We start from the raw sequence: 20,552 nt of genomic DNA on the forward strand, positions 1-20,552 counted from the left end.
ATTTCACAGAAGTGTGATTGACTTGGAGTTACATTGGGTTGTTTAAGTGTTCCCTTAATTTTTTGGAGCAGTGTATTTATTGTTTATTTCACTTTTGTATATTATCTACCTCACTTGCTTTGGCAATGTTAACATATGTTTCCCATGCCAATAAAGCCCCTTGAATTGAAATTGGGTCGATAGAGAGAGAGAGAGAGCGAGACCCTGTCCACCCACTTTGCCAAAGCACAGCCCCCACACCACTAGAGGGATATCTTCAACCTACTACCTACCCTCTGTCCAGTGTCTGTGTTCTTTTGCCCATCTTAATCTTTTATTTTTATTGGCCAGTCTGAGATATGGCTTTTTCTTTGCAACTCTGCCTAGAAGGCCAGCATCCCGGAGTCGTGTCTTCATTTTTGACGCTGAGACTGGTGTTTTGCGGGTACTATTTAACAAAGCTGCCAGTTGAGGACTTGTCTGTTTCTCAAACTAGACACTCTAATGTACATGTCCTCTTGCTCAGTTGTGCACCGCGGCCCCCCACTCCTCTTTCTATTCTGGTTAGAGCCAGTTTGCGCTGTTCTGTGAAGGGAGTAGTACACAGCGTTGTACGAGATTTTCAGTTTCTTGGCAATTTCTCGCATGGAATCGTCTTAATTTCTCAGAACATGAATAGACTGTTTCAGAAGAAAGTTATTTGTTTCTTGCCATTTCTAGCCTGTAATCGAACCCACAAATGCTGATGCTTCAGATACTCAACTAGTCTAAAGAAGACCAGTTTTATTGCTTCTTTAATCACCACAACAGTTTTCAGCTGTTTTCAGCTAACATAATTGCAAAAGGGTTTTCTAATGATCAATTAGCCTTTTAAAATGTTACACTTGAATTAGCTAACACAACGTGCCATTGGAACACAGGAGTGATGGTTGCTGATAATGGGCCTCTGTACGCCTATGTAGAAATTCCATAAAAAATCTGCCGTTTCCAGTTACAATAGTCATTTACAATATTAACAATGTCTACACTATATTTCTAATCAATTTGATGTTATTTTAATGGACAAAAAATGTGCTTTTCTTTCAAAAACAAGGATATTTCTAAGTGACCCCAAACTTTTGAGCAGTATGTGCGTGATATGTATGTACTTAGTGCTGCATAGAGGGAAAAGAAACTCACACACTACAACTCTTTCTGTCTCCTAAATACACACACACCAATTCTCACCCAAACTCTCACAGACCCATAAAAACCTGGTCTCCACCTCCCCCTCTCCAAATCCCCCTTGCTCTCTCACTCTCTCACATGACAGCATCATCTTGTTTCTAGGCCCTGCAACCATTTCCTGCCAGATCAACACCTCTGATGCAGTGGTGGGCTCCTCAAACAATCCTCCTATTGGTCACTGGGCCATGCCGAGCTCCTCTAGCCCCTCGCTAGCTGGCTAATTACCTGGAAGTGGCTTGACAGACATTCCTATTTGGAGAGCAGTGTAAACGCTCTCTCTCACACATGCACGCACACACACACACACCCTCTGCACTCTCAACCGACTCCCTTTATTAGTCTGGCTGCTTGTTATTAACCCGTGTGTGTATGTGTGTGTGTGTGTCGAAGGGCATGTAAAGTAATGGGGGGTGGTATTTAAATGTTAGCTTTATAACCGGATGTTTTGGCAGCCAGTCAATGCTTTGACAAATACAGTCAGTCGACTACTTGAAAGAGTTGGAGGGGATGATGTCACCCTGACTGACTTTCCACTGGGTTAGGTTCATCCTCAGGAATGAGGTGTTTTGTCAGAGGCTGAAGTTTCACAACAAAATGTGAACACATTGTTCCAGGTAGAAGTGTCAAGGCAAACTTGTGTATATTGTTCCAGGGTTGGAGTGTCAAGACTTGTCAAACGTGGTACTTGTGAAGCCTTTGTGATTTGAGAGACACTGACAGACAAGCATGCCGGTTGGTGTATTCAGTCTAAGTTCTTGTGGGTGCTTTGATAGAACAGGAACACAAACACACACAGGGTGCTTTGTAGTAAATAGAGGAACATAACAAATTGGGACTGTCAACAGTGTCACATAAAGGCATGTTAATACAACAAAGTGGGGACCTGAGCCATATTTTCACAGTGAGATAATTACTACAGTAATTCCATATCAATTCAGTCAATTACCAAAATAGGTAAGAATAAATGTCACTTCTCAATTCTTGAATTGTAATATCAATTATTTGAATTTGTTACGTCGGTATAAAGGGAATCGGGAGACAGGCGCAGTAATGCGTAATAGTTTTCTTTATTACACACAAATTACGGCGTGCCGTGTAAAGGCACGGGGACGAAGACCAAACAAACACGTATACAACACACAGGGTTGAAACCCAAACAAAAGAGCGAGGAGTACCTAGAATAAATAACACAAGCGCACAATGATTAACACACGGGACGAGACCGGTAATCATCTGCGCAATCCACAATGGCACGAAAGCCAAAACACACAGCACAGGTACTCACACGAACCAACGGACATTGTAACAATAATCGACAGGGCACACTTATACAATTACTAATCAATGGGAATTGGGGCCTGGTGTGCGTAACGAAAGATCCGGAGGGATCCATGACAGAATTGATGGAATTGAAATGGAATTGATTGACCTATACGGCCAGTCTATGTCTCCAAAATACCCTCATGTCCCTTCCTGCTTCCTCTGTAGCTGTGTGTTTGTTCCTTAAGTCATACACTTCAAAGACCTGTTTTTAAGCTAAAAATACAGGAATTATTTAAAAAATTCCATTGCCATCTGTTTTGTCACTTTGTATGTCTATGGAGTTGTATTTGGTGCAGATGTGTGCTGTTTGTGGTATTGGTGTTCTCTACATGTTTTGTGTTAGATACACAGACATTGATTGGTTGACAGGCGATGTGTGGGGAAAGTGTTTCTGGAATCCCGTTCTGAAAAATGCGAGAAGCACGAATGTTTGCGGAGACTGCATTCTCAGTTTTGACCGGATTGAGCATAAATCAGCTTTTATGATGTATGCCCAATACATTGATTCATTATGCGTAGTATACATTTGTTACCATGACTGTCTTCCCCCCCCTTCTATTCTCGCAGGTGCTCCACATCGCGTCAATGGCAAGGTGAGCGGGACAGTGATAGTAGGTTCCACCCCTGTGGACCTTAATAGCGTGGACCTGCATGCCTACATCGTAGTGAGCGACGGGCGGGCATACACCGCCATCAGCGAGGTGCCCGAGCCCGTAGGATGGGCACTAATGCCCGTGGCGCCCATCGGAGAGCTCTTTGGCTGGCTTTTTGCCCTGGAGCTGCCCAACAGCCAGGCTGGCTTCAAGATCACAGGTGAGCTGAGTCATGATGTTACTGGCGCTTAGTGAAGTTGTTACCACGTTAACAAAACATCCTTTTACAAACAGTATTCAACCTGAACATGACATCATTGCAACCTATTTTGCCTACTAGGCACTATAGGAGGGTTCCAATTCTCATCAGAGTCCTAGTACCTCACTCAACAGTCTGGCGGTGTTACATACGTGCTACCTTTATTTAACTAGGCAAGTCAGTTAAGAACAAATTCTTATTTTCAATGACGGCCTAGGAACAGTGGGTTAACCTCTAATTCCTCCCAAACCCGGATCCGGGAGCACCCCCATCAGTAAAAAAAGCTGACTAGCATAGCCTAGCATAGCGTCACAAGTAAATACTAGCATCTAAATATCATTAAATCACAAGTCCAAGACACCAGATGAAAGATACACATCTTGTGAATCCAGCCATCATTTCTGATTTTTAAAATGTTTTACAGGGAAGACACAATATGTAAATCTATTAGCTAACCACGTTAGCAAAAGACACCACTTTTTTTACTCCACCATTTTTTTACTGCATCAGTAGCTATCACAAATTCGACCAAATAAAGATATAAATAGCCACTAACCAAGAAACAACTTCATCAGATGACAGTCTGATAACATATTTATTGTATAGCATATGTTTTGTTAGAAAAATGTGCATATTTCAGGTATAAATCATAGTTTACCATTGCAGCCACCATCACAACTCTCACCAAAGCGACTAGAATAACTACAGAGAGCAACGTGAATTACCTAAATACTCATCATAAAACATTTCTGAAAAATACACAGCGTACAGCAAATGAAAGACAAACATCTTGTGAATCCAGCCAATATTTCAGATTTTTTAAGTGTTTTACAGCGAAAACACAATATAGCATTATATTAGCTTACCACAATAGCAAACATCACAACAGCATTGATTCAAGCCAAAAATAGCGATAACGTATAACCCAGCAAAAGATATTAATTTTTTCACTGACCTGCTCAGAATTCTTCAGATGACAGTCCTATAACATCATATTACACAATACATATAGAGTTTGTTCGAAAATGTGCATATTTAGCGGCACAAATCGTGGTTATACAATGAGAAAAGTAGCCAAGCTGCAAAGAAAATGTCAGGAGAAATCTTGGGAAAGGCACCTATTCTAATCGATAACTAATCATAAACTTGACAAAAAAATACAGGTTGGACAGCAAATGAAAGATAAAGTAGTTCTTAATGCAATCGCTGTGTTAGATTTTTAAAATTAACGTTACTGCGCATACAGCGTGCGCTAAAGCGAGACCGCACCGAAATTCATGGCGGAATTATTGTTTAACATTTGTCAACATAAATACGAATTAACAGCATAAAGACTTCTTACTATTTGACGAGCTTCCATCAGAATCTTGGGCAAGGTGTCCTTTCTCCAGAACAATCGTCTTTTGGTTGAAAGATGTCCTCTTCTCCTGTAGAAATAGCAGCTAACGCTAGCTATGTGCCGGAAAGGTGTCCAACTCGTGATAGCCCGTCACAAAGAAATTCCAGAAAATCGCAATAAACTGATATAAACTGCTATAAGTCGGTTTAAATTAACTACCTTATGAAGTTAAGACAAAAATCAAATTAAATCAGAGCCGGAGATATAGAACTGCTAAAACGAAAGCTTTTCAGGACGCCATTGTGATGTCCCTCCTGCGCCAGGCGCCCCGTTGAAAAGGTCGGACCTTCCGTTCCACGGGCTTTTATAGTGCCCCAGATGGTGCAATCCACTCCATTCAAATTCTCACCGCTTACTGACATCTAGAGGAAGGCGTATGCAGTGCATGTAGCCCCATAGCTTACATGGGAATTTATAAACTGACCCTAAAACAGAGACCTCGATTTCAGAAATCTCACTCCTTGACAGGAAGTGTGCTGCAGAATGAGTTCTGTTTCACTCAGAGAAATAATTCGGTTAATAACGTTTTAGAAACTAGAGAGTGTTTTCTATCCAATAGTAATAATAATATGCATATTGTACGAGCAAGAATTGAGTACGAGGCAGTTTAATTTGGGAACTAATTTTTACAAAGTCGAAATGGCGCCCCCCTATTGACAAGAAGTTAACTGCCTTGTTCAGGTGCAAAATGACAGATTTTTACCTTGTCAGCTCGGGGATTCGATCTTGCAACCTTTCGGTTACAAGTCCAACGCTCTATCCACTAGGCTACCTGCCGCCCGCATGTTTTGATCTCTACATAAAACCTGTTCTCCATGATGCCACCACTGCCTTTATTGCTCGGTGTGCATGCATGCATGCGCTTAGGTATGTGTGTGTGTGTACATGCGTGCTTCGTTTGTGTGTCTGTGTGTGTGAACGAGGCTGCCCCCATGCTGGCAGACTTCAGGTCGCTCTGTGTGTTTGTGTAAAGTCAGTGTAAAGTCGTACAGCTGTGTTGTCTCCAGAGGGGTGATATGCCTACTCCACCACTCTCAGGCTAATTTGAGTCAGGTGTTCCGTTGATGTGTGTTTAGACTCGTTGTGTTAGCTAAGAGGCTTGTGGATTCAACCTGTCAGAATTATAGTCTGCTCAGATTCCCTGTCTGTATTGAATAGTTTATCATCTGGCAAATCTAATAAGATTGACCTACTATTGGAGGCATTCATGTTATTATGGAGAATTGAGAGACTGGGTGAAGTAGTGAGATTCTGCTGGGTCCCAGCCCATTTGGGTGTGGAAGGGAATGAAATTGTAGGTGAGGTGAGGCCAAATGTAAAATCAGATCCTTTTTGATAGATGTGTGGCAGAAGAGATGGGACTCGGAGCCCAAGGGCCGGCATTTATATGCCCTCTGAAGAAAGTTTGGTGGACCAAGATTCAAAGGTCAGATTAGGAAGGAAGAGGTGGTGTTTGCTCGATTGCGTCTAGGACATTGTACATCTGGTTGGCAAGCATCTGAATGGTTTGTGTCTGGAGTGTATAGTCAATGAATTGGTGGATGCATGTGTTGTTATATTGTTGTAACTATGTTGGAGAGGGAAAGCTTAAAGTGTAGGGTCATTGAGGTTGGACAGTGTTTTGGGGTTGGGGGAGGGTCTATTAGAAGTTAGTAGGGCTCTTTTTAATTTTTTTCAGAAGTACTGAGTTAGGTAGGAGGATTTAGAAATGTGGAGCTAATGTCATAAACCGTGATTGACCACACACTCGAGCACAGTAGGTGGGGTCATGCACCTTTAATGTTTGTTTGCGGATCACCATTATATCACAGAAGAAGAAGAGGCTTGTGGAAGATGTGCAGGATCTTCGTGAAGAGCAAGCAGGCGTGTGTGAGAGTTTTCACGAAAGCCAAATATAATGGATATTATTCTCATGTGTGCTAAGTTCACCTAAGTTAATTATTTATACATGTTTTAACTCAATGAAGGCCGAATAGCAAACCTTACTCAATTGTTAGTTGTAATAGTTGTATAGTTGTATAGTTGTAATATGAACATACCAGGTTCAAACCACCCAAGGTTAAATCTCATTGCCATGTATTCATTATGACGTCTCTTCCTGTCGCTTATATAGCGATATCACTTCCTTATGATGTCACTTCCTGTCCCACAGGTGCTGAGTTCACACGCCACGCCGAGGTTACCTTTTACCCCGGCAACCAGCGGCTGAGCATCGTCCAGATGGCCCAAGGATTGGACAGCGAGAACCACCTCAGTGTTGACACCCGTCTCCACGGCGACGTGCCCTTCATTGCCCCCGGCGCCACTGTGCAGATGGAGCCCTACAAGGAGACCTATCAGTACTACCCTTCAGGTGCGCTAGCCAATCACTACGCTAGCCAATAAGTAGCCAATCACTGCCCACCAGGGTTGGGAAGAATTACATTTACATTCTTTCAATTCAGGAAGTAACTCAAATTTGAATGATCCTCATTGCTTTTCAGTGTGGAAAATTTCAATTGGTATTGGAATTTCAGTTTGCTTCCTGAATTGACCGAATTGAAATTTTAGTTGCCCACCTCCACCCCACCTTACCTCAAAGGCGTTCTGGGCCTTCCATGTCTCTGTTCCAATATCCACACTCGCATACCACCTAGAATGAAGTTCACCTTTTGGGCATATATACATTTTAAGTGGTAAGCTAGTATATACATTGGAGCATAGCCATAACTGGAGCCCAGTTGTTTTACCGACTATGGAACCTGATCAGGAAAACCTTTGAGTATTAGGTGGTAGTTTTAGGAGGTTCTCCCTAGCCCGAGTCATGACTTCCTCTCTTCCTGTACTGCACTGACTCAATTACAAAGGAAACAGTTGTTGGTAGTACTTATAGACAGTGGGAAAGCGGATGTGTGTCTTATATCTCCTCGCAAATTAATCCTAACTTGATAAGCCGAACCAAATAATTTTTCCAACCTACACTACCATTTAACTGATCCCCATCGGATCTAATGTCATGATGCAACAAAGGCGCCTTCCCCTTCCTGAGTGTCTCAGCTATCTCTCGTTGCTTGGAGATAAGGATCGGAGGGGGGCTAGTTGCTAGTGGACGGTTGGGACTATAAAAAGAACTAACCTCTGAGACTTCACTGCCTCCACTTCCTTTTGGAGGAAGCCGGGGACAGATTTTTTTTTTGTGCTCCCCAGAACGTAAACTGTGTTTCATCTGAAAGGCCCACTGGATGAGGAAGTGTTCAATTAGCAGATCCACTCATCCTGCCAGGGCTGATTATAGACCAGGGTCATTAGGGTCATCAAAAAGAAGGGGGGTTTCTGGTCTTGGTAAAAATGTTATTTCAAGGTGCACTGCTCCAGACCAAACCATAGTACAAAAACAGTTGAAGTCGGAAGTTTACATACACCTTAGCCAAATACATTTAAACTCAGTTTTTCACAATTCCTGACATTTAATCCTAGTAAAAATTCCCTGTTTTAGGTCAGTTAGGATCACCACTTTATTTTAAGAATATGAAATGTCAGAATAATAGTAGAGAGAATGATTTATTTCAGCTTTTATTTCTTTCATCACATTCCCAGTGGGTCAGAAGTTTACATACACTCAATTAGTATTTGGTAGCATTGCCTTTAAATTGTTTAACTTGGATTAAATGTTTCGGGTAGCCTTCCACAAGCTTCCCACAATAAGTTGGGTGAATTTTGGCACATTCCTCCTGACAGAGCTGGTGTAACTGAGTCAGGTTTGTAGGCCTCCTTGCTCTCACACGCTTTTTCAGTTCTGCCCAAAAAATTTCTCCAAAAAGTACGATTTTTGTCCCCATGTGCAGTTGCAAACCATAGTTTGGCTTTTTTTATGGCGGTTTTGGAGCAGTGGCTTCTTCCTTGCTGAGCGGCCTTTCAGGTTATGTCGATATAGGACTCATTTTTACTGTGGATAAATATACTTTTGTACCTGTTTCCTCCAGCATCTTCACAAGGTTCTTTACTGTTGTTCTGGGATTGATTTGCACTTTTTGCACCAAAGTCCGTTCATCTCTAGGAGACAGAACGCGTCTCCTTCCTGAGCGGTATGACGGCTGCATGGTCCCATGGTGTTTATACTTGCGTACTATTGTTTGTACAGATGAACGTGGTACCTTCAGGCGTTTGGAAATTGCTCCCAAGGTAGGGAGCATCTAGGTAATGCGTCCACAGGTACACCTCCAATTGACTCAAATGATGTCAATTAGCCTATCAGAAGCTTCTAAAGCCATGACATCATTTTCTGGAATTTTCCAAGCTGTTTAAAGGCACAGTCAACCTAGTGTCACGATCGTTATATAAATAATCGGACCAAGGCGCAGCGTGAGTAGAGTTCCACATATTTATTACAGTGAAACCTCAAAACAACAAAGAATGAACTATTAACTCTTCATGGTCAGGGCGTGACACTTAGTGTATGTAAATTTCTGACCCACTGGAATTGTGATACAGTGAATTATACATGAAATAATCTGTCTGTAAACAATTGTTGGAAAAATTACTTGTGTCATGCACAAAGTAGATGTCCTAACCGACTTGCCAAAACTATAGTTTGTTAACAAGATATTTGTGGAGTGGTTGAAAAACGAGTTTTAATGACTCCAACCTAAGTGTATGTTAACTTCTGACTTCAACTGTAACAGATCATAAGCATTCTAGAAACAGCCCACCTGGAAAAAAACTGGTTGCATCAACATTATTTCTACGTCAATTCAACGAAACAATTCTATGTGATGACGTTGAGTCAACGTGAAAAACTGATTGGATTTGCAAAAAGTCATCAACGTAAGGGAATTTCGGATTTCTGTCACCCAACTTTGAACCTAAATCCAATGACATGGTCATTTTGAATTCACATTAGTTTGCCAACTCAACCAAATGTTAACAAAAAAAAGACGTTGAACTGATGTCTGTGACCAGTGGGAGAGCCGCACAGACCTGAGTCAAAATGGTGCTTGTTTTTTTTTGAATACTTTGTGTGTTTGATTGAGCCTGCCTAGAGTGGGTATTGCACTTTTGGGACTATTCCATTGGTTCCATTGCGCCAGGCAAGTTCCGTCGAGTGCTGCTCAAGTATTTGAAAGAAAATAAATACTATTTGGACTGTGCTGTTTCTAGAATGTGTCTATGATCAGTTTTAAAAACTATGTCAAATGGTGCTTGTAAAAAATGTTTTAAAGTGCGTTCATGACACCCAGTGACACAAATGCTAAGTTGTTTCATATGCCATGACTCTATAAAATGACATAAAAGCTTTATTACAGCGCAGATACGTCAACAACAGACCATTTCATATGATATATTGTTGATAATGTACTCTGTCGACAGACTATTTAAACTCGTACATTGTAGGTAATGTTGTCTTTCTACAGGCTTCAACTGGTGCATAGTGGGTAATGTAGTCTCTTCTCCTCTCCCCACTCTCAGTGGTGAGGTCCACATCGGTGCGGGAGTTCACAGTGGTGTCGGCGGAGCGTGGCTCGGAAACATTCACCTTTCAGCTGCATCAGAACATCACGTACCACGACTGCCGCCACGGGCTTAGAGCGGGGCCTGAGACGCTGCAGCTGACCACGGAGCGTGTCTTTGTCATGTACGTCAAGGACGAGAACATCTTGAGATACGCCATCACCAACAAGATAAGCCCAGTCGGAGGTCAGTTCAAGTTTAAGTGCGGAAGCTTTTGTCCATTTTTCTTCTCGGTAGTGTTGTCTGTGAGGTTGTGTGATGGGAAATGGTATGGGGCTGGGTATGTGTTTTGTTTGGTTGTGCAGTCGTTTGTGAAAGATGACAATTAGAAAGGTAAAGTTTCCGGGTAATTTTAGCATACAATAGGAATTTTAAACCTGTTATTAAACTAGTATTAAATGAAGTAGAGTCAGTTGAGTGTGGGCGTATGTCAACTGTGAACATGTCTTATTTTGGATGATGTCTTCGCTAGCATTAGCCATAGAAGTCCAGTATCTGCTGTTGAATCACTGCTGAGTATGTACAGTACTCCCCCTCAGCCTCTAGTGGCCCTCCCCACCTCCCTCCCTCCTTCCCCTCATTTTTGGGATGGCTCCGTTATTAACACGTTGACAGATGACACACTGAGTAATCCCCCTCTTTCTCTCCTCTCACTGGATCTCTGTGCCGGCGTGAGTTGCTCTCTCTCTCTTTCTCACTCCTTATCCCACTCCCTCCATCTCACTTTTTAATTTCCCACATCCCATGATATCAAGATGGATCTCAGCCCACCTGTCGCTGCTGTTCAGATACTGTAAAGAAAGGAAAGCCACCTGCCTCAGGTTTTCCGACAGCCAGTAGAAACTAGACAACGATCCATAATTCAGTGAAGCTGAAGGTTTGCATCGCAAATGGCACTTTATTTCCTATAAAGATCACTACTTTCCACCAGGGCACATAGGGCTCTGGTCAAAAGCAGTGGTGGAAAAAGTACCCAAATGTCATACTGTAGTAAAGGTACCTTAATAGAAAATGACTCAAGTAAAAGTGAAAGTCACCCAGTAAAATACTACTTCAGTAAAAGGCTAAAAGTATTTGGTTTTAAATATACTTAAGTATCAAAAGTACATGCACATTTCTTATATTTAGCAAACCTGACAGCACAATTTTCTTTTTTTAATTTACAGATAGTGAGGGGCACAATCCAACACTCAGACATAATTTACAAATGAAGCATTTGTGTTTAGTGAGTCCGCCAGATCAGAGGCAATAGGGATGACCAGGGATATTCTCTTGATAAGTGCATGAATTTGACAACTTTCCTGTCATGCTAGCCATTCAAAATGTAAGGAGTACTTTTGGGTGTCAGGGAAAATGTATGGAGTAAAAAGTAAATTATTTTCTTCAGGAATGTAGTGAAGTAAAAGTTGTCAAAAATATAAATAGTAAAGTACAGATACCACCAAAAACGACTTAAGTAAAAATATTTTAAAGTACTACTTAAGTACTGTACACTACTGGTCAAAAGTGGTGCACTACGTAGGGAGTAAGGTCAGATTTGTGATGCAGACTACTATGGCTTTGGCAGATATGGCTGCATGCCTATAATATAGCCCAGCGTGTACAGAGCCAGACTCATTGTCAGTGTAACAAATCAGTTAGGAAATCACTCCCCTATGTGCGATAAATCCAAGCACTAAAACCCATCTAGACATGTGTATCACACTTGATTTCTCACTTGATATCTTCCTCCATAAAATAGCTACATTCTTACGCTAGGTCTCCGCAGCGGTAAGCCTAGAGTCAGTGAAGATGTATGCCTTTATGGTACCCGTTTGGGTCAAGGTTTGGTCATGGTTGTAACAGGAATGAGCTTGTTATGACGTCAACCCCGTTACAGTGCTTTTAAGTTCCAGAGATGAGATTACTCATACACAAAGGGAGGGGAGTTCACACCCCCCCTCCCTTTACATCACTTATTCACACAGGTGAAGTCTGGGACCCTCTTTGGAGACCGGGTGAGTCTGGGATATGTCTCCTTGCATCTTTCTCCCATCCCCCCTCAAAGAGAGTGGGAGGTTAGCGTGCGCCTCCGCTGAGGTCCCATCTGAGGCCGTGGGCTCAGGACAACCTGTACCCCTTTCACCTCATCATCCTATTATTCCTCATCCTCCATTCCTCCCCTATCCTCCCTTCCCACACACGTGAGGCTGACGCAATATATTTGAACGGAAGATATAAGGAAATCCGAGGGGATGAGGTTTGCTGCGGCAGCACCTGCATCTGTGAAAGAGTCGTGTTTTGCCGTAATGTTTCCCTCTTTTGAACAACCGTTCGTCTTCTTTGTCGTAAGCAATATTGTAAGAAGCTTACACTGAAATGTTTGACAGGACAGGCCTCCAGTGCGGCCGACGGAGGAAGAGGGAGATGCACTCGCACATAGATGCACTCGCACACAGATGCACGGACATCCACACACTTACAATATGCACACACACACACACACACACACACACACACACACACACACACACACACACACACACACACACACACACACACACACACACACACACACACACACATACACACTAGTATTTAGCTCAACCCCATCAGCTGTATTGCGATGAGCGGTCATGCGGAGGTGGATGTCAGTGCTAGAGGAAGGGGGGTTATTGTTAATCTCTGCTCCTCTCTGGGAAATAATATCCCTTCCAATGACAGATTTACAGGAAGGGGGGGGGGGGTTCGTGAGGAATAGCTGAGGAGTGATGTCATGGGAACCAGAGCAGAGACCCGGGAGCGATACCATGTTTCCGATGCCCCAGGAGAGAGCTTCGATCACAGGGAAGGAGAGAGGGGGAGGTGGGGTTGGGCCTGGGGGACATGGGGGCCAAACCAGCTGGGTGTGGGGGTCCAGCTGGTGCTGTCTGGGAGTTCATGGGTAAAATACATGTAATTACTCTGGCTGAGTGAATCATGATTGGGGATTGGGACAAACTGACTGTCATGGCTGTGATGGACTGTAGTCCCAAATGGTATCCTATACCCTTATATAGTGCACTACTTTTGGCCAGGGCCCATGGTGCTCTTCAAATCATCCAGAAATTGTTGAAGCAAAATGCAGCCATTGTCCTTTCACCTCCCCTCTCAATTCCTTTTCCCGTTTTTACATTTTGTTTGTTTTTAGTGTCACACAAATGCACGCACTCACACAAACAATTGAAAACAATCACAGTAGGATATTTAATTGTTACCCAGAAATTTATGTACCTTACCTTGATTGTTTTCAGTGAAAATGGTCTAAAAGAAACAAAAATAGCTTCTTAGCAAAGAGCAATTTTTCAGGCAAGAATTTTGCTAGGACTGACCGGGAGTGGGATGAGTGGGGAGGGGAAGACAAGCTGTCATTGGCAGAGAGGTTTGGAACTCTCTTTCTTATTCGTCTATTAACTGACGTACCGCCTGGTGATGTCACCAGGCAGGCCAAAACTCCATCCCACCAAAACAAGCCGAAATTTCAGCCGGTCTTTTCAAACAGCTCTTACACTAAAGGGGATTATCATAATTTTCACAATTTCACAGTATTATTCCAACCTCCATAGTGTGTGTATATATATATATATATATATATATATATATAACACAGGAAATCACGTTTATGATTAAACTGGGCCTTTAATGTGACTGTGGAAGTAGGAATGGAAAGAGAGAGGGAAAGAGAGAGGGTGGGAAGGAAGGAAGGAAGAGTCTCTGAGAATTGAGGAGAGAGAGCGAGAGAGGCAGAATGAGGGGCAAGGAAAGAGGGAAGAAGAGCAAGTGAAGAGGACGGAGAAGAAAAAAGTTAAATGAGAAGGAGAGGACAGAGAAAGAGCGGGAAAGAGAGGAATAAAGGCATCAGCATGCTTCTGTTCGGCTGGCGCCTCCCTTACGAAAAAAGATTGCAGTCAGAGTGCAGTATAACTGCAGTACGCTGCAAATACTGCGTCCAAAATAAGTAATTTTTTTGTATACATATTTTTTGTTGTTGTATTTGACCCTTTTTCTCCCCAATTTCGATCTTGTCTCATCACTGCAACTTCCCAACGTGCTCGGGAGAGGCAAAGGTGGAGTCATGCGTCCTCCGAAACATGACCCATCTAACCGCGCTCCTTAACACCCGGCATGCTTAAACCTGTCTAGGACTGGGGTTCCGCTAGCGGAACTCCTCCCACATTCCACTGAAAAGGCAGAGCGCGAAATTCAAATAATATTTTTTAGAAATATTTAACTTTCACACATTAACAAGTCCAATACAGCAAATGAAAGGTACACATCTTGTGAATCCAGCCAACATGTCCGATTTTTATAATGTTTTACAACGAAAACACCACGTATATTTATGTTAGCTCACCACCAAATACAAAAAAGCACAGACATTTCTTTCAGAGCACAGGTAGCATGCACAAAACCAACCTAACTAACCAAGAACCAACCAAACTAACCAAGAAACAACTTCATCAGATGACAGTCTTATAACATGTTACACAATAAATCTATGTTTTGTTCGAAAAATGTGCATATTTAAGCTATAAATCTGTTTTACATTGCAGCTACCATCACAGCTACCGTCACAAATAGCACCGAAGCAGCCAGAGTAATTATAGAGACCAACGTGGAATACCTAAATACTCATCATAAAACATTTCTGAAAAATGCATGGTGTACAGCAAATGAAAGACAGGCATCTTGTGAATCCAGCCAATATTTCAGATTTTTTAAGTGTTTTACAGCGAAAACACAATATAGCATTATATTAGCTTACCACAATAGCCAGAAACACAAGCCATTTACCAGCAGCAAAAGTTAGCGATCGTAACAAACCAGCAAAAGATATATAATTTTTGACTAACCTTGATAAGCTTCATCAGATGACAGTCCTATAACATCAGGTTATACATACACTTATGTTTTGTTCGAAAATGTGCATATTTAGAGCTGAAATCAGTGGTTATACATTGTGCTAACGTAGCATCTTTTTCCCAGAATGTGCGGATATTTTTCTAAAACTCACCTATTCTGACCAAATAACTATTCATAAACATGACAAAAAAATACATGTTGTATAGGAAATGATAGATACACTAGTTCTTAATGCAATCGCCGTGTTAGAATTCTAAAAATAACTTCATTACGACATCCAGCTTACGTTATAGCGAGAGCGTGCCCAAAATCTGGGCGCTACCTAATAGTACACATGTTCGACAGATATATGAAATAGCATCATAAAATGGGTCCTACTTTTGATGATCTTCCATCAGAATGTTGTACAAGGGGTCCTTTGTCGGGAACAATCGTTGTTTGGTTTTAGAATGGCCTTTTTCCCTCACGAATTAGCAAGCAAAACTAGCCAAGTGGCGCTAAGCTGTCCATCTTCACCAAACGCAAAGAACGCAACACGTCTAAACTCCCGAAAAAATTTCAATAATCTAATAAAACTATATTGAAAAAACATACTTTACGATGATATCTTCACATTTATCAAATAAAATCAAAGCCGGAGATATAAGACGTCTATAACGATTGCTTTTCAGAAGCCAATACTGGTGACCTTTATGCGCTTCCTGAACAAACGAATTCTGGGGTCATGTCATTCCAAGCTGTCTCTTTTGACCATAGAAAGAGATTGAGACCCCATTTCACCTCTCACAGCCTATTGAAAGGCTGTGAGAAGTGCATCTAGTGGAAGGCGTATGAAGTGCATGTATAGTCACAAATCTCAAGCAAAATGATAGGGAGGCCCTGGAACAGAGCCTCGATTTGAGATTTTTCACTTTCTGACAGGAAGTTTGCTGCAAAATGAGTTCTGTTTTACTCACAGATATAATTCAAACGGTTTTAGAAACTTGAGAGTGTTTTCTATCCAATAGTAATAATAATATGCATATTGTACGAGCAAGAATAGAGTACGAGGACGTTTAAATTGGGCACGATTTTCCCCCAAAGTGTAAATAGCGCCCTCTATCCTCAACAGGTTTTAACCCGGAAGCCAGTCGCACCAGGGTGTCGGAGGAAACACATTTCAACTGGCGACCGGGGTCAGCCCGCTTGCACCTGGCCCACCACAAGGTGTCACCAGAGCGCGATGAGCCAAGTAAAGCCCCCCCTGGCCAAACCATCCTCTAACCCGGATGACGCTGGGCCAAGTGTGCGCCTTCCTATGGGACTCTCATTCCCGGCCGGTTGTGGCACAGCCCGGGAATGAACCCGGGTCTGTAGTAATTCTGTACACTGCAGTTATTCTGCAATTACTGCGTCCACAATACCACAGTCTACTGCAGTTACTGCACTTTTACTGCACTTTTAACTGCAAGGGTTAGCCAAACCGAATGAGTTTGTCATTAATTTTGACGTTTTTGCCGAGGAGATCTTAGACGCGCAATTTTTCATCTGATTAAGATGTTTGCTGTAGTATTTCTCATTGAAAAAATGTGAAAACGAGTCACCTCTCCAATGACAACAAAGACTTTATTGAAGAATCCCTACTGTTGACCAATCACTGACGAAGGGGCTCAGACTTCAGCTTGCCGGCAGAAATTTTTTTATGTGCCCGAACAAAAACGTCACAAAATGCTGTCATAATATATGCACAAACTACGATGAGACAGTAAAGAGGGAAGAGTGGGGGGGTGAAGGGAAAGAGGACAGTACAGTACGGTGGTCGAGTGTTCTTCCCTCTTGTCGTCCCTTGAAAAACAGTATTATACTGGGGCCCCTTTGACTCTTTCCCAGGAGAGTCTCTTATTTTGAACACAATGGGGTCCCGTCTTCTCCCTTTAAAACAGAAGATCAGAGAGAACGAGTGTAGTTAACCCCCCCTAGCGTGTTTTTACGATACTTGTTCAAGGGACCCCCCCTTCTCGTAAACACTGAGAAGAGAGTGAGGGATGTCTTTTGTTGTGTTTTACTGCCATTTTAAGCGTGTCATGCGAGCCAGGTCAAGTGCTTTGACCCTCAAGGTCGCCCAGAGCGGCTGTGGAGGAGCACCAGCTGTGTTCAAATCCTTTGCCTCCAGTATCGGCACAGTTAGCCAATGCAGCTACAGTAAAAGTTGTTTTCAAATGGAATTGTTATATTGGGCTTTCACATTGTACACATCACCCCATACTGTTGCTCGGAAGCCATTTTATGCTAGAACACTCACCACTCATCGGTTTGATGTGAAACCATTGTGACTGACTGGGTCTCCCGGGTCTCCTGCTCACCATATCTTTGCGTTAGCCCGCTGAGCTGCAGCCTTAACTCAGGTAACTCATCATGCGAGTGTGGTTCACGGAACCATCTCCTTTACGCCATCATACTCCAACCATAACACAGTATACATACACTGAATCATCATACCATGTCAACCCTCCATATTTCTTATAGTCACATCCAATACTGGTGGGTTTAATCATGTAAAGACTATGGTTATTGGCTATACGATTTGGACAGTTCAAAATTCTTCCCATACACGTTCCTATTTCCAACTCGATTTGTCTGTGTTCTGTGACTATATAATGTTGATTGTGAGTCATCTGTGGTTTTGGGGAAACCCTGGCCTGCACTCATCCGGTTACTCATCCATCTCTCTCTTTCTCTCAGTGTTTTGTCTCTGTCTCTCTCACTCAGTCTCTCTCTCTCTTTTTTTTGGGGGGGGAGGACCCTGGCCTGCACTCATCCGGTTACTCATCCAGCTCTTTCTCCCTGTCTCTCTCTTTCTCCCTCTCTATCTCTCTTTCTCTCAGTCCCCCCCCCCCCTCTCTCTCTCTCTCTCTGTGTTTGTCTCTGTCTCTCTCACTCACTCAGTCTCTCTCTCTCTCTGTGTTTCTCTCTGTCTCTCTCACTCACTCTCTCTCTCTCTCTCTCTCTCTCTGTGGTAGTCTGGTATTTATTTGCCTTGTCTGCCATGTGGTCCATGGCTGTGTGTGAATGTGTCTTGTCTTACATGGATAATTGTACATGAGGTCGTACAATTAGGCCAGGAATGCTTTTGTTTCTGCCTGGTTTCCAGGGAATCGAGTCGACTTGCCATTCACCATTGGATAGATTAAAGACACAACTCCCGGATTTCAATCTTCATATATGATATATACACTCACCGGCCAGTTTATTAGGTACACCACCATGTCCACGAAAATGGATTGCTCCTACAGACAGTGAGTCACATGGCTGTGGCTTGCCCTATAAAGGAGGCGGACAGGCATCGAGGCATTCAGTTACTGTTCGATTGAACATTAGAATGCAACTTTTTAACGCGGTGTGATCGTCGGTGCCAGGCGCGCCGGATCCAGTATCTCAGAAACGGCCGCCCTCCTGGGCTTTTCACGCACAACATTGTCTAGGCTTTCCAGAGAATGGTGCGTACAAACAATAGTATGCAAGTATAAACACCATGGGACCAGCCATCATACCGCTCAGGAAGGAGACGCGTTCTGTCTCCTAGAGATGAACGTACTTTGGTGCGAAAAGTGCAAATCAATCCCTGAACAACAGCAAAGGACCTTGTGAAGATGCTGGAAGAAAACAGGTACAAAAGTATCTATATCCACAGTTAAACGAGTCCTATATCGACATAACCTGAAAGGCCGCTCAGCAAGGAAGAAGCCACTGCTCCAAAACCGCCATAAACAAGCCAGACTACGCTTTGCAACTGCACATGGGGACAAAGATCATACTTTTAGGCGAAATGTCCTCTGGTCTGATGAAACAAAAACAGAACTGTTTGGCCATAATGACCATCGTTATGTTTGGAGGAAGAAGAGGGAGGCTTGCAAGCCGAAGAACATGTTGTGGGGGGTGCTTTGCTGCAGGAGGGTCTGGTGCACTTCACAAAATAGATGGCATCATGAGGGAGGAAAATTTGGTGGATATATTGAAGCAACCAAAATCTCAAGACATCAGTCAGGAAGTTAAAGCTTGGTCGCAAATGTGTCTCAAAATGGACAATGACCCCAAGCATACTTCCAAAGTTGTGGCAAAATGGCTTAATGACAACAAAGTCAAGGTATTGGAGTGGCCATCACAAAGCCCTGACCTCAATCCCAGAGAAAATGTGTGGGCAGAACTGAAAAAGCATGTGCAAGCAAGGAGGCCTGCAAACCTGAATCAGTTACACCAGCTCTGTCAGGAGGAATGGGCCAAAATTCACCCAACTTATTGTGGGAAGATGGTGGAAGGCTACCTGAAACGTTTGATCCAAGTTAAACAATTTAAAGGCAATGCTACCAAATACGAATTGAATGTATGTAAACCTCTGACCCACTGGAAATGTGATGAAAGAAATAAAAGCTGAAATAAATCACTCTCAACTTTTTTCTGACATTTCATATTCTTAAAATAAAGTGGTGAGCCTAACTGACCAATTTTTTTTTTACTAGGTTTAATTGTCAGGAATTGTGAAAAACCGAGTTTAAATGTATTTGGCTAGGGTGTATGTAAACTTCCGACTTCAACTGTATATTTTCTTCCCAAGACCTCAAAAGTGGTTTCCTGGTGTGTTTTAATCATTGTTGTGGAATAAGAACATCCAATGTTGTTATTTTTTTCTTCAAAAAGTGTGATTTTGATAGTGAAAAAGTGGCGAATACATTTATTGTCTGGTAAAAATTGAGTGGCTGGTTAGATTTTTTGATCTACCTGCCACAGTGGCTGGTTGACCAAAAAGTTAGTTTTTAGGCCGTGTTCATAAACCATGTTCCGGGTCATTCCAAAACCAATCATGGGCATTTGTTTACACCTTGTTCAGTCATGTTACCTAGTTAGCTAGCTAGCTAACATCCTGGTTACTTTATCAGTATATTTAAACATTTGGGGGCACAGAAAGAAAGGAAAAGGGATAGCTTCTTTAGAAGAGCAATTATTATACCAGTTGAATGGATGACTGATCTTTTGCATGTCATCACTCAAACTTGAACGCTCTTAAAGAGACAGTGTACATTTTCAATGTATTGCATCTCAATAGGTAGTGCATTTACACAATGCAGAAATCGAATATTCCACAAATGACTTTGTAATTTCAATGAGAGGTTTTTGTACCAACATTTTAGCTTTTTATAAAAAACAAATGTCTTCACATGGTTAAATATTAGTTTCTAGAGCACATGTGCTTCAAAAGTAGTTAGAATTCATATAGGCCCAATATGCTTTATCTCAATCAATAAAAAATATACATATCTTCTGGTGCTCCTAGATTTTATGTTGTGCTCCTAACTTTAAGTTGGGAGCACCAGTGCTGGGAACACAACTGTTTAATTTAGAGCCCTGCCTACGTGTATTGTATTGTATC

The 20,552-nt window shown here is 42.3% G+C and overlaps 1 protein-coding gene across 1 annotated transcript in view; it reads left to right on the forward strand.

Annotated features, from left to right (window-relative positions):
• The window catches only part of nid2a (nidogen 2a (osteonidogen)), a 122,854-nt gene that overhangs the window by 34,444 nt on the left and 67,858 nt on the right, over positions 1–20,552 (forward strand). The window contains exons 6-8 of the mRNA XM_038967376.1: positions 3,097–3,342; positions 6,933–7,133; positions 10,226–10,453. Of these exons, the coding sequence (XP_038823304.1) occupies positions 3,097–3,342; positions 6,933–7,133; positions 10,226–10,453 (675 nt within the window). The remainder of the gene's footprint in view (positions 1–3,096; positions 3,343–6,932; positions 7,134–10,225; positions 10,454–20,552) is intronic.

This window comes from Salvelinus namaycush, chromosome 28 (assembly GCF_016432855.1).
Source record: "Salvelinus namaycush isolate Seneca chromosome 28, SaNama_1.0, whole genome shotgun sequence".
NCBI lineage: Eukaryota > Metazoa > Chordata > Actinopteri > Salmoniformes > Salmonidae > Salvelinus > Salvelinus namaycush.